This window comes from Saccopteryx bilineata, chromosome 2 (assembly GCF_036850765.1).
Source record: "Saccopteryx bilineata isolate mSacBil1 chromosome 2, mSacBil1_pri_phased_curated, whole genome shotgun sequence".
In the NCBI taxonomy this organism is placed as follows: Eukaryota; Metazoa; Chordata; class Mammalia; order Chiroptera; family Emballonuridae; genus Saccopteryx; species Saccopteryx bilineata.
The window spans coordinates 13,415,153-13,427,989 of NC_089491.1; the positions used below are offsets into that span (position 1 = coordinate 13,415,153).

At 41.6% G+C, this 12,837-nt stretch overlaps 1 protein-coding gene across 5 annotated transcripts in view; it reads right to left on the reverse strand.

Annotated features, from left to right (window-relative positions):
- The window catches only part of MRRF (mitochondrial ribosome recycling factor), a 51,544-nt gene that overhangs the window by 35,711 nt on the left and 2,996 nt on the right, over positions 1 to 12,837 (reverse strand). For 3 of the 5 annotated variants that reach the window (XM_066256306.1, XM_066256305.1, XM_066256307.1), the window contains exons 2-4: positions 10,183 to 10,391; positions 6,732 to 6,887; positions 2,727 to 2,845 (exon numbers count right to left, since the gene is read on the reverse strand). In XM_066256306.1, the coding sequence (XP_066112403.1) occupies positions 2,727 to 2,845; positions 6,732 to 6,887; positions 10,183 to 10,366 (459 nt within the window). In that variant the 5' untranslated portion in view covers positions 10,367 to 10,391. Of the gene's footprint in view, positions 1 to 2,726; positions 2,846 to 6,731; positions 6,888 to 10,182; positions 10,395 to 12,837 lie in introns of all 5 variants that reach the window. The other 2 variants (XM_066256302.1, XM_066256304.1) reach the window with 1 other exon arrangement.

A 12,837-nucleotide genomic window follows, 5' to 3' on the forward strand; every position in this document is an offset into this window, starting at 1 on the left:
AGTAAGGTCAGTGGAAGCAGGAACTTTGTCTTAATCACCAGTGAATTCTGACACCTCAAATAAAACCTAATAACTTGCAGAGACTCAAAAAATATTTGTTGCATTAATGAATGAATGGTAAAAGGAGCAAAGCTTTAGTGTCAAAGAGATCAATGTTCAAAAAACCTTGGTTCTATCACAACCATGTGAACCTGGGGGAGATATTTTATGTCACTGAGCCTCAGTTTTCTCATCTGTAAAATGGAACCAATAACACTTAATTTTAGGGAGGATCTGTGTTGATCACGTGAAACAAAGCATGAGAAAGTAGCGCCCGGCAACACTGAATACACATTCGCTTTCTTCCTTCCACAGGGCAGTAACGGAGCCGGCAGATTTTTTTTTTCATTTGCCTTGTTCAAATCGTGCTGTGGTTTTTTTAACTCCCTTTTTTTCTTTCCCATCATTAACTCTAGCTGCAGGCAAGTTTATGGGAAGCAGCAACTATGTGTATCATTCATCAAGCCGGACACATGTTAAACAAATGCAACACAGTTTTCTGTCTTCAATGCATTTGAAAAGATTATGCATGTAAATCTGCATCATGTCACCACAGCATGACACAGAAATGCACAGGTTCAGAAAGAAAGCCAGCCGTAAGTGAAACGGAGAGAAGTTACATAAACACAGAGAGGATTAGCTCAGCATTTTGAAGCAATGAACCTGGGCACTCTATGAAGAGCTTCTAAAGTGGAGGAAGGAAATGTTTAGTTAAGACTATTTGTTTAATGTATACACCAGATGAGATAAAGGAATTCAAAAGACAATGTAACTCACACTTCCTCATTCTGTCCTTGTAAAGAGCCTCTTTACTGAGATGCTTGTAAAGGTTGCTTTCCTCCCCCTCCCCCCCCCCCCCTTCAAAACCTACAGAATTTCAACTTGGAGAAATGGCAAAGATGCTCTGGTTGAAAAATGAAGATATACTCCAACTTCCTAAGAAAAAATTAGGCTGTTAATACCTCCTCCTGCCTCATAAGATGCGCCGGTGGCCAATCGGGTGCTTCTTCTGTGAATGCCATTTGCTATTTAATAACAGAAGTGGCTGGCTCTGAACAGCAATCTGCCTGATGAGGTCTTCAAGCTGTGTAATTAGGAGGCTATTCCCTAAATTGGCCTGCGGGGCCTGTGGGATTAGATGAAGCAGGCAGAGAGACCTCAGCAGTTCAGAGGGGGCCAGGAAGGGAGAAGAGGTGACAGTTTCCTATCCGTCCATTTCTCAGCTCCTCAGTAACACCAGGAACCGGAGCCTCCCTTCCATCAACCTAACAACAAGTATTCCTCCATTTGAGAAAAATTCACTGACTGCTTCCATGTGCCAGGCGTTGCTCAACACAATGAACAAGTTAGATATGATTCCTACGTTCCAGGTTTGCCATCTATATGGCAATTAGCTGGGCAAGAGTGTTCCAAGCAAAGGAAAGAGCACATGCGAAGCCCTGGGGATGCAGAGGGTGTGGTGCGTTTGAGGAACTGAAAGACCAGAGTGGCTACGTGGTGTGCAAGGATGGCAGTGGCACAGGACTGGCGACATTGGGAGACACAGGCAGGGACACATCACACAAAGCCTTCTAAGCCCCAGTCATCTTTTCCTAAAGACTATTTGACACCACTGATAAATGTAAAGTATGGGAATGACATAATCCGACATATATTTTTAAAACTTCACTCTGGCTGCAGTATGGAGAATGGGATGGGGGAGTGTGGCTGGTACGTTAGCGACAAGAGCCTTCTGATTTGAAAGTGATCATAGCAAGGGTTTTTCCTCACTTATACCTCTGAACCAGCAGGTTCACTTTGGTCTGTGTCTTTGGAACAGATACACTAAAAGAGACAATTGGAACAGCAAGGGCCTTCAAATTCCTTCATCTCGCATTAACAGATGAGGAAACGGAGGCCCAGAGAGTGAAGCAACGTCAAACAGCCAGCTAGCAGTAGAGAGGGGACCGCATTCTGGGTCCTCTAGTCTAGGACTCCCAATCCAGGCCAATTCCCACGAGACCAATAAGGAAAAGCCCACTATCTTCCTCCACTAGACCCCAAGGTTGCGATGATCTAATGTACCCTACCTTTCACCCTTGGAAGCACTGAGCTCTGTGTGATAGTCTGCAGAGCTCAGTCCAGACTGAAAAGAACGTGACTTTCTGGAGGATCCGCTCAAATACTAATGCAGAGGACACACTGATGTGTGTGTATTTCTTTTTCTCACAATCTTAAAAAATAAAGTGAGTTAGTGATCACTATGTAACAAGGATCTCACATAAAAATCTGGCTGCTTCTGGAAATGAAAATCTCAATACCTGGTAATCCTGTTACCAGGCCTACATGTTTGCCTGGCAGTGATCAGCAGGAACTGGACAGAGGTGGCTCCCTTCAGACAGGGCCCAGGCTCTCCAGTTTCCCACAGTCCCTTGCTGGCCAAGCTCCAATCACTGCATTGCCACACTATGCCTCTTAGATGAGGCCTATTTCAGTATTCAAAGTACCAGTACTGGCCTGGTTTGCATTTAATGGGAAAGAAATTTAGAAATGGGAGAGAATTTTCCCTTACCTGTCAAGTTCCCTTTACTATGTCTTCTCTACTGTTGCATCCCAACCTGGAGGGGTTACTTGTTCCTGACGTGACCCAGCCACCTCCATTCCAAAAGCAGCCATGAATAAGGGCCCTTCTAGAGAAGCCACCTTACCTCTGGGAAGCTGGCCATATTCACCAAAATCAGCTGTGGTGACTTCATGGAGATCTGGCCAATCTGGTTCAAAGGAAGCTTCTCATCAGCAGTTACCACGGTAATGTGATCAAGGGACCCTAAAACAAAAACTACAGGATCTTAGCATTCAGAAGGACCTTAGTAGCTCCATACCTAAGTCCTTATCTAATTTAGCTTTAATTAATATTAAGAGTCCCTTATGACCCTGGCCAGTTGGCTCAGTAGTAGAGCGTAGGCCTGGCGTGCAGAAGTCCCGGGTTCGATTCCCGGCCAGGGCACACAGGAGAGGCGCCCATCTGCTTCTCCACCACCCCCCCCCCTTACTCTCTGTCTCTCTCTTCCCCTCCCGCAGCAGAGGCTCCATTGTAGCAAGGATGGCCCGGGCGCTGGGGATGGCTCCTTGGCCTCTGCCCCAGGCGCTAGAGTGGCTCTGGTTGCAATAGAGCGACGCCCCGGAGGGGCAGAGCATCGCCCCCTGGTGGGCAGAGCGTCGCCCCCTGGTGGGCGTGCCGGGTGCATCCCAGTCGGGCACATGCGGGAGTCTGTCTGACTGTCTCTCCCCGTTTCCAGCTTCAGAAAAATACAAAAAAAATACAAAAAAAAAAAAAAAAAGTCCCTTATCAATATGGCAAGGCCATCCAAGGGCCTTTAATAGGAACAACAGCATCGTGTAAAAGAGCTTTGACATGTCAAAAGAACTAGGTTGGAATTCCTTACCAACAACCAGGGTGGCCATAGTTGGCCTAGGCCTGAGGGGTTCCTGTGACACTGGACATCTAGAGCTAAAACTGGAAGAGTAGGTCACTCTGCCAGCAACTTAGCCATTTACTAACTATGAAACCTCAGGCAAGTTCCTGATCTCTGCACCTTGGTTGCCAACTCACTCAAAAAATACCTACCTTACAGGATTAAAGTAAGGATTACGACTAAATATAAACAACTAAGTATGTAAGCATCAAAAAAAAAAAAGTATTACAACCAGTACCTCTTAGTTCTTGTACCCTTTTAGTTCTTGTAACTACTCTATCATTGTATTACTATCTCCACGTTACACAGGAGAAAAATGAGACTTGAGAGTTTAAATCAGTCAAGATCATCCAGCTAACAAAAAACACTCAAGAGCTAAGTCTTAAACTCAGGTAAAGCCCAGAAGGTAAAACAGTAAAAGTTTCCTTGACTCTGAAGACAACAAGTCCTTGGTTCAAATACCAACTCTGCCACCTCTTGATAGTGTGACCCTGGGCAGATCCCTTCAACCTTTTGAGTGTTTGTTTCCTGATCTCTCAATGAGGCATAAAAGTTGTACTTATTTCATAGGGCTGTTATGGGGATGAAATGCAAGAGCTAAAGGTAAGCACTTATAACTATCCTGGCATATATAAGCGCCCAGTAAATAACTGTTATTATTACTTCTTGATTTTCTCCTACGTTTTAACCAAACTAACCTATTTATAATTTCTCTAATTCAGTCTATTACTTCTTGCCTCAAGACCTTTAGCATATATTTTTCCTTCTACTGAGAATGTCCCTATCTGTTTAGATAACTCCTGCTCATTCTTTAACACTCAGTTATAATAGTTTCTAATCTCAGAAATCTTATCTGACCTTCTAAGCTGGATGACAGACCCGCTATGAGCTCCCAAACCTTCCACGCAAACTTCCATAATGGTAACCGATATGTGCTAAGTATTTCCTATGAGCAAGACATTGTACTAAATGCGTCTATAATTTATTTGCTTTCATTACCACAGTAACCCTGAGATAGTTCCATCATTTTACAGATGAGGAAACAGGAGCACAGAGAGTAACATGCTAAAGAGAGAAGAGCTCCTAATAATGAAGCTTGAATTCAAACCTAGGTCTGACCAACTCCAAAGCTAAGGTCTTCACCACTCAGCTTTACTCTGATATTCTACGTCTGGGTTCACGTCTGTCCCTTCGCATTCTGCTCTAGGCTCTGGGAAGGTGGGGAGAATGTCTTTTCTCTATGAAAGCTACTAATCAGCAAAACTAAGTGGTCAGTAATGCTTTGAGGAATAAATGAATGTACATGTGGATGGATGAATGAGAGAAGACATGAATGGACAAATAAATAAACCTGTATCTTACCAGTGGTCTTCAACCTTGTGGGGATTGGTGAAAATAGGAGAATTGTTTTGGGTATCACTAAGACAGAAATCACCCTGAGCATAAGCAAATTTGACTAAGATCCTTGGGTCTCTAGTCTTCATACAGCATCAGGTGGTTAACTCTTCCCTGGACCAGCATGACATTTCTGCAGTCCGGCCAGACTGGCAGTTGAAAAACACCATCTTTGACAACTCTTAAAAACAATCAACCACCTTAGGGATAGGAACTGTTGGTAGATAGATGGAGGTGTAAGAAGAAAAGTGCCTGCTGGTTCAGATAGTAGTGAAAGACGATATGGAGGAATCTGGCTACGTTCAGCCTCTTTCACCCAGCCTCTTCATGGCCCCTGGATCGACACAGAACATTACACAAACATAGCCCTAAAGAGAAAGAAGCAGAGGAAATGCGAACAGGAGGCCTTTTGAAAGTGGATCCTAATTCAGCCTTCCTGGTTTGCCTAAGATCCTCTGCCGCAGATCTCCCAGCATGGGTTTCCCCAGATGCAGTGTGGCGTTCCCATCTCCTAAACCCACATCGACATAATGCATCAAATCCTTTTCCCTCAATCTGTCCCCAGCGAGGATCTCACCCAGCCTCATTCCTGCCCCTCATTTTCTCAGAGGTTAACTTTTAACAAATTACACTCCCAACCTCTTTCCAGGCCCATCATCTTTTTAAGTTCAACAAGAGTGGAACTTGCTGGATAATTTTAAGTATCACGTTTCTCCCTGAGCTACTCTCAAACTACTCTCTGGTTTCGGCTGCAGAATGTTAACAGGCCAGAAAGCACAGGGGAGACAAAGTACTTTATCAGTTTCATACCTAAAATAATAAGCAAGTTTAAAATAAACAGTTGGGAGAGATTGAATGGCATGCTCTACTGTCAGCAAAAGCAGAAATACCCTGGTCCATGGGTGACAAATGACAGAATGGCCTGGTTTCACACTGGATCTTGTCTCTGAGCTCAGTATGTTTCTGCTCGTGTTTTAGAAATGGAGCTGTATATTTTTCACTTGGTTTTCTTAAGAACAAGTCCACGAAATATTTTCTAGTCTCCTTATGAACTAGCCAACCAACATGCGAGTGGGGCAGCCCAAGCTCCCACAGATCCTTCGGAGGGGTCCGAGGCTTGACTCTAGGATGATGACAATTTCCAAAAGGCCAATTTAACAGCAATTGGATTTTTCCTGCCTGCCTGCACCATTAGCTGACAACTCACTTCTTCCATCACATCTGCAAACAGTTCTCCTAGACAGTTCTGACATTTCCCACTTAGAAAAGCCACTTTCAGGAAGTTATTAACCCAAACATAATCTTCCTGGTCAAGCTCAGGGGCACAGAAAGGCCCCAGGTAGGCAGGTTTGCAGCCGGCTGGGTCCCAGTGAGGGAGAAGAATGGCCAAATAGGACAAACTAGAAAAATCAAACCAAAGATGGCAGTTACTATGAGACTAAATACCTAGAAGCATATATAGTGTTTATTATAGTTATAATAAAACTCCCAACTTTAGAGTATAATTTCAGGACGGCAAAGACCATGTCTGTTTTTGTTCACCGTTGCATATCAGCACAATGCCTAGCTCACAGTAGACAAATATTTGCTGAATGAATAACAAAATGTTAACTACATGCCAGGCACTGGGCTAGAACCATTACACACGTTACCTCACTCATTTTAACACCCACCACCAAGCTATAATGTAGGAATTAGACGAGGAAACTGAGGACCAGGGAAGTATAGTAACTGCCCATGGTCGCCAGTTAGTAAGTGTTACAGTTGGGACTAAAACGCAGCTCTGCCACAGCCATGACCTTTCCACGATACCGACTCTAAAATATTGGTTGAGTCACTAACCTGGTGAGGTCCTTATATTGACAGTCTTGTTAAAATTGTCCTTGAGTGCTTCCACCACAGACTTCATTTCTTCTTCCACCTCTTCCAAGTTGATTATATCCTCAACCAAGGAAGTGTTAAGATTCACTCTGGCTTGGGACTGTCCTTTCCCTTTGGCTAGAAGTCAACATTCAATGAATAACAGAATAGAAGACAATAAACAGAGACAAAAACAATCAGTGAAGTGTCTACAATGTGCAAGGCAAAATGCCAAGGGCTGGAAAATTATAGAATATTAATTATCACTGCCCTATAAAAAAGCCTACATTTACTGAGTGTCTACTAGAGAACCAGCATCATGCTAAACACTTTCTCAGGTACTAGTGAAGGCACAGACGTTATAAAGAGATGCCCAGGTGAAAGTCCAGGCTATGACCCAGACCAGCCTTGTGACCTCAGGCACATTACTCTACTTTCCTGAGTGTCAGGCTCCTCACCTGTAAACAGGGATAATATCTGTATTGCTAGGCTGCTACATGGATACAAATTAAGTAATTCAAATACCTAAAAGAGCACTATCCACATGGTAGGCACTCCCTATTTTTCAGAAAAATAAACAGAAGATAAGAAAGGTAAAATGACTTGCCTAAATCCACAGGTCCGTAAAGAGTAAAACCAAGATTTGGTCCCCGATCTCCCAAATTTTAAACCCATAAACTTTTCTTTTTTTTTTTAAATAAATTTTTATTAATGGTAATGGGATGATATTAATAAGTCAGGGTACATATATTCAAAGAAAACATGTCTAGGTTATTTTGTCATTAAATTATGTTGCATACCCCTCGCCCAAAGTCAGATTGTCCTCCGCCACCCTCTATCTAGTTCTCTGTGCCCCTCCCCCTCCCCCTAACTCTCTCCCTCCCTCCCTCCCATGTCCTCCCTCCCCCCACCCCTGGTAACCACCACACTCTTGTCCATGTCTCTTAGTCTCGTTTTTATGTTCCACCAATGTATGGAATCATGTAGTTCTTGTTTTTTTCTGATTTACTTATTTCACTCCGAATAATGCATAAACTTTTCTTTAGGCTGCCTCCATAAGACTGAATTGGAGGTACAGGAGATAAATTAATTAATTTTAAAATGAATACTAAGCCAAGGAAATGCAAAGAATGTGGTGGCCGGGACAAACAGAACAATCGTGGTTCAGAAATGGTAACCACCACCAGCGGTAGTGACAATGAATTAGATTTTAGAAAATCAACAGCATGGGAGCTAAATAAAATTCTGTTTTATGTAGAAACCCTCATGGCAATGTCTCATATACACTCTGTAATATGCATATACAGAGGTCACTTCAGTGAGTAATACTAATATTCTTGTGTTTTTTATGGAGGGTGAGAGGAGAAAAAATAAAAACACTTAAATAATATCCTACAATTATTTATTAAATATTCAACAAACATTTACTGAAATTCCTTTACAACAAAGATTATTGACCACTGACAGTGAGCTAGATCCTGTGCTATTTGTAGCATATTATAATTTGCAATGCAAGTTCAAGTAATCTTCTATTAGATATTCAAAGCAGCTCTGAGGTAGGAAGAACAGAGGTTATAATTGCCCCCATTGTACAGATAAGAAGAGTGAGATACAGCCATTTAGATGTTTTGCCCAAAGTAACCAACCAGGAAGCAGCAAGAGATTTTTTAAACATTTATTTGCTGGGTCACCATCATGCTCAAAACCTCATTGCTCTAAGCGAACAGGCTAATGACTTAGAATCTTCAGAACCAGTATACCTTCAGATTCAGAAATACAAATTCCAAAATGGTTAATAGAAGTAAATTCATACCCAGGCTCTTGTGAATGCAGAAAACCAAGGACAAAGAGATCTTAGAAATAGCAAACAATAAAAGACAAATTATCCATAAGGATTAGAGTTTAGAACAACAGCATAGTTTCCAAGAACAGCAACAGAAGTTTAAAAAAATGGAAATAAATGTTTTCAATTTTACATTTTTTTCAACCAAGTATTTATCTTAAAAATTTACAGGTAAGAAACCTGTTACAAAAGACACCACAAAGTAAAAAACTAAGTTGATACTTGTGACACACACTAGGATTAGCATTCCTAATATAAAAAGGAACCAATAAAACTAAAAGAAAAGTCAAACTAACTTTTTAAAGAGGCAATCAGAGAAGACAAAAACTAAACAGCCAGTTAAATATGAAAAGCTGCTCTCACATGCTGTAGCTAATGTGTAGCCACTAACAGACCACAACGCCATGGCATCAGGAACCCTTGGTTTCCAGCTCTGCCACTAGCTAAGTATGACCATGAGCACGTGTCACACACATGGACCTCACGTCTCCTCATTTGCAAAACGGTCAGATCTGTGCTTCCCCAGATAATTATAAGAATTTTTCCACTGGATAATTATAATTCCTTCAGTGGATAATTAAAAGGATTATATTTCTACATGTAGGTGAATTGTTAAAAAATGTAACACAACCTTCAAATCAAAAGTTATTACTGTAACTAATAGCTTTCGCTATTAACAGAATATAAGTCTTCGATGCATTAATAATCTTTCAGTAACTTGTTAATTTTCCTATTAACAGAGAAGGGTTCCATGAAACTATAAAAGGAGAGTCGATGGAAAAATATTCAGCAGTGTTATTTCTAAGACCATCCTTGGGAGTGGACCCCCTGACCCACCACTGCAAATAGGTTTCTGCTTGACAGTTTTCTGTCACTCATTTACTCAACAAAATTTTTTGATACATACTACATGGCAGGCCCTGTTAGATGCTACACAAGAAAAGCACAGACTTTACCCTCGTTGGGTCCAGCATGGAAGACATATAACAAGCAATAATGAAACCTACAATGAATTAACTAATTAATGATTGCTGTGCTAAGTACATCAAAGGTAAAATAACAGTGCGCACGAGTGCGTGTAACGAGGGACCTGACCCAGCCGAAGAGGTCAGGGGAGGCTTCCCTGAGGAAGCGACATTTAAGCTGAGATCTGGGGTATATCAAAGTCTCATTCTTGGATGACACAAACCATTAAGATCATCCATCTAAATCCACAGTTCTAATACCCCGTACCCAACAACCTTCTGGTTTTAATTTTACTTCCAATGCAGATCTTCCTATAAAGAGAAAATATGTTGATCCCTGCCTCAAGCATTCTGGTGTGCTTGGCACTTATACCTCTAATTCTAAATTTAAAAGAAAGAAATCGGGCGTTTCTGAGCCATGGTACGTATGAGGCAACATGGTAATGAGAAAACAGACCCTAGCTTCTCTGTCACTGTGACCTTTGAAGCTAATCAGTTGTACTATTGGAGACACCATTTCCTCATGTGGCCAATGGAGAAATTCAGTACATCTCTGATAACCTTCCAGCTATGATAATTCACGGGCTAAACATGAGGGTGGGGTGAGGAGGTCACACGTCTCTACCTTTGGCTTTCTTGGTAGCAAAATGACGGGTCGGTACAGCTGGATAGGCCATGCGTTGCCCATGGATATTTTGTCTTCCATTCATTGTCTTCAGCGTAACTTCTGAAACAGGCCCTGTCAAGGCTGCCAGGGAGTTGCGCCAGGCAGGGTGGACCAAGCGGAAGCACCTTAAACCCAAGGCCATGGCTGAAGACAGTCTGTGTGAGCATCTACTAAAAAGAATATGACATAGAAAAGACCTAAGTAAAACAGACTCTGTTATAACCTCAGAAAATAATTTGTACCAATTATCAAACAACTCCTATAAACTTAGCTATGTGCTAGGCAATTTAAATACATTTATCTTTAAGCCTCCCCCCAATAGTCTACAAGAAAATATGATTAGCCCATTTTACAGGACGACGAAACGGAGGCTCACAGAGATTTAACTAGCCCAATCTGTAAGACTCCAAATCACCATGCTTTTTCCACTGTACCAAATGCCTCTTAGTACACAAGGGACACAGAGTTAAGCAAATGCACAGCAGCCTAAATCTTTAATGATGCTAATTAAATCATTACAGGAGAAAGGGGGGGGGGGAAACACCCTTGATAAAGTTGTTATAAAAAAGAGGGCAGAACATTGGAAGAGGACTTTAAATTAAAAAAAAAACACACACAAACGATTTCAACAGGCATAAAATGACTGGAAAATTCACACGAGAGCATTTAATTAAAATTTTCTTTGGTTCCTTATGCACTGATTACCAATTAGAATGCACTTGACTTTAATGTGAGTCTGAAGCATGGCTGAGGTTTGAGGTCTTCCATGTTATAGAACTAAAGCTCTGGAAAATGCCACCCTCCTCTGTGTTAACACAAGTTACACATTACACTTCTGAGGTCTTGGGCTATGGAAAGATGCTAGAGCCTACAGCTAGCTACCTCTAGGGTAGAACACAGTCCTAGCTAACTGCCAGGAATCCAGCCATGGCTCAGCTAAAAATGAAGAACAATCAGCCTCAAATATCTGGAAGCTACTATCTTTGAAAATCGGTTTCACACCTCATTAAAACACCCCCCCCCCAAAAAAAAATCCCATCCTAAAATTGTGATGCAGTACAATGGACTGAATAAGCACATGGGCTTTGCAGCCAGGAAGACTTGGAACCTCGTGCCAGCTCCATCGCTGACTAAATGCCCCTGAACATCTTCGCAACCCGATTTCCTCAGCTGTCAAATGAAGAGAACTCTAGTTATTTCTTGAGGTTGAAAAGAATAAATGAGTTTATGCAGATAAAACACTTAGCCCAGTGGCTAGCAGACAGCCCGAGTCCCCAAACGGGGTATCTGTTGATAGCTTTGACACTTTTCCTTTCAAAGACTTCCATGACAGGGTCAGACACCTTAAAGAAGTCTTACATGTCATCACCCATATACAGGTGGCCCAGAGTCAGTCAGATCTGGATGTAAATCTCAATTTTGGGCAATTTACTCCATTTTCCTGGGCATCACTTTCCTCATCCGCAAAATGTGAAAACTACTCCGATCTGACAATGAGATGGTGAGTATATGGAAAACACCTAGCACGGTGCTGGGAACATAGCACCTGTTTAATAAAAGCTGTCATTTAAAAAGGAAAAGAGAAAGAGCGAATGAGTAGCACAGTAAAAGCAAATGATTCTCCTAATGGAAGTTTTAATAGCGAGGGATGCTAGATATCAGTGATCAATGTATGAAGTCAATAGAAACAGACATGGATTTAAATAAATAAGCAAACAGTTTTTCCTCTTTTTAATTATCAATAGCTACTATTAATTGAGGTCAGGCCTCGGCTGCTTGCTTTACCCATGTTATTTCATTTAATCCTTTTAGTAATGCCACAAAGTATAATAATCTCCATTTTACAGACCTAGAAACTGAGGCTCAAAGAGACTGTCACCGTCCAAGGGCATGGAGCTAATAGCTCTGCCCTATTTTAGCAAAACTGTTCACAAAAGTTTGGCTCTAAGTGAGGTTTCTATATCTAGGTTTTTGCCTAATATAGCCAATGCCTAACCCACTTTTATATCCAAATATGGCTGCATAATAATGTGTGGTTTTTGTTTTTTTAATCTACAGGGTCTCCATCTGGCTGCTCCGTTTGAGACTGGTTTCCTGGTGTTCCTGTTGCAGGTCAAAGTACCAACCCAGAAAGCAACAGGAAATCAAAATGGGTTAGAAATAAACAACCTTTGACAGAAAACGCAACACCCCAAAGCAGATCCAGTACACGTGAACCGGAAGCCAACTCTATAAATAAACCACATTTCTGAAATACTGAAGGCCTAGATTTTAATTGCACAGAAGTCAGGAAATTTCAAAGTGGAAGTTCAAAAAAGGCAGTCCCTTGGAACTTTTACCTTAAGGACATGCATATTAATACTCAGTTCAGCACAGATGAAGTCAAGGAAAGTAAATGTTCTGGAAGCCCAAGTATTATCCAACAAAATTAACTTATACTCAGAAAAAAAAAAAATGGCAGGAAGCACCTGGGCTTTGATACAGTCTTGAACTGGAATCTCAGTGCTCCCCCTTACTAGCTGTGTGACCTTGGGTAGATCATTTAACCTTTTTGAGCTACGGTTTCCAACACATCTTAAGCATGGTGATATTAATAAGCCTTTAAAAAGATAA